This window comes from Austrofundulus limnaeus, unplaced genomic scaffold (genome assembly GCF_001266775.1).
Source record: "Austrofundulus limnaeus strain Quisiro unplaced genomic scaffold, Austrofundulus_limnaeus-1.0 Scaffold2276, whole genome shotgun sequence".
In the NCBI taxonomy this organism is placed as follows: Eukaryota; Metazoa; Chordata; class Actinopteri; order Cyprinodontiformes; family Rivulidae; genus Austrofundulus; species Austrofundulus limnaeus.
In genome coordinates, this window is record NW_013954678.1 from 29,332 (window position 1) to 30,987 (window position 1,656).

Here is a 1,656-nt window from a genome sequence, read left to right on the forward strand (position 1 = left end):
AGTTAAGCTACGTTAAGGTAAGCTAAGTTAAGCTAAGCTAAGTTAAGCTACGTTAAGGTAAGCTAAGTTAAGCTAATGTTTCATTCATGTTTCATTTTTTTCTTTCCATTTTTATACTGTTAATGAATGTACAGCACCTTGTGAATATATTTCTGTGAAAGACGATTTATAAATAAAACTTTACTTACTTACTTACTTACTTACTTACTTACTAAGTTAAGTTAAGTTAAGTTAAGTTAAGTTAAGTTAAGTTAAAAAATGTTTAGCCTGTGGCTGTGACTCAGTGTCCAAGCAGAGTGAATCTAAAGGGAACAGAAGACTTTATCTAGGTCAAAAGAACCTATAAAAAAACAATTGTTCAGTTCAGTTAGGAAAGACACAACCTCGGGTTCAGAGATCATGCTCAGGAGAGCGTTACTTCTGGCTACATGATAAACAAAAACAACTTTGCACCTCGTTAAACTCTGCAAGAAGCTTTCAAGAGTGCTTACCTGTTTTTTGTATGTTTCAAGCTGGGCACGGGCAGCATTTGCTTTACGCAACTCCTCCTCCAGACTGACAGTGTTTTGCATGTAGGTCATGTTATTCTCCTCCAGCAGCTTCATCTGCCTCTTCAGGTCACCCAGGTTCTCCAGCTTCTGCTTGTAGGTCTCCACAGAGGCTTCCAACATAACCACCCGGTCTGAACAGTTTCTACAGAAATTCAACACAACATGATCAGGAGATGATTCAAGCTCAAATAAAGCAGGATCTAAACAAAAGCGTTAGTTGATAACTTCATTAGTATTTTGGATGTAAAAGTAAAACGAGCTTCTCAGTCACAATGTTGGGTCTAATTGAGCCCATCTAGATCACCATCAAATTAGTTTATGTTCAAAGTTTCAGTATAAATGTTATGAACACCACCAGTTTACTGGCTCTTTTACTGACAATAACCAAGTTCAAAAATGAAATAAAGAAAACAAGTTGAAAAGCTTTGGACTGATACAAAAATGTATAYGAAAATGTAAAAACACAATCTTAAACACTCCTGTTGTACCTGTTCTCTCTAAATGAATTTTAAAATTTCATGAGCCAGCTTAGCTACCAAAATATACAGGTACGTGTTTTATAAATCTGAATTTTTTTTGGCATACGCCATTTCCGCCTTTTGGCCGTACGTTCACTTTTAGTATGGTTTCCACGCAATCCTTTTATAAATGAGACCCCAGGTCATTATCATTTTCTGAGCGCGGAACCGCAGGTTGTTTTTTAACACGTTGACCTGCTGGACTCAGTCCCAGACTGAGCTGTCTTTTGAATGAGGCTGTTGTTGAACCCGTTTGTCCACCATGTGGAGGCAGTTCACCTGAAACTCCTCAAACTGAAGAAGTCTCTTGGAGGAGAGACAAAATGTTTCATTAAAGAAGAACCTGGCCGTCCAGAGGACTTACTAAACTTTTTTTTAAATTTAAACAAGTGTTCTTTCCTTTTTCTATTTACTCTAATCAGGACTAGGAATTTTACCTTAGACACAAAATGTTTCTGAAACAATGTCGTTTATCTATTATAATGATGTTTGTATTTCTGAGGGGAGTATTACAAAGTTCAACACAGCTACAGGTGCTGGTCATAAAATTAGAATATCATGAAAAAGTAGATTTATTTCAGTAATTC

At 36.4% G+C, this 1,656-nt stretch overlaps 1 protein-coding gene across 1 annotated transcript in view; it reads right to left on the reverse strand.

Moving 5' to 3' along the window:
• The window catches only part of hook1 (hook microtubule-tethering protein 1), a gene marked incomplete in the record, with an annotated part of 34,695 nt that overhangs the window by 14,036 nt on the left and 19,003 nt on the right, over positions 1-1,656 (reverse strand). Inside the window, 1 exon segment of the mRNA XM_014034748.1 lies at positions 492-693. Within this exon segment, the coding sequence (XP_013890202.1) occupies positions 492-693 (202 nt within the window).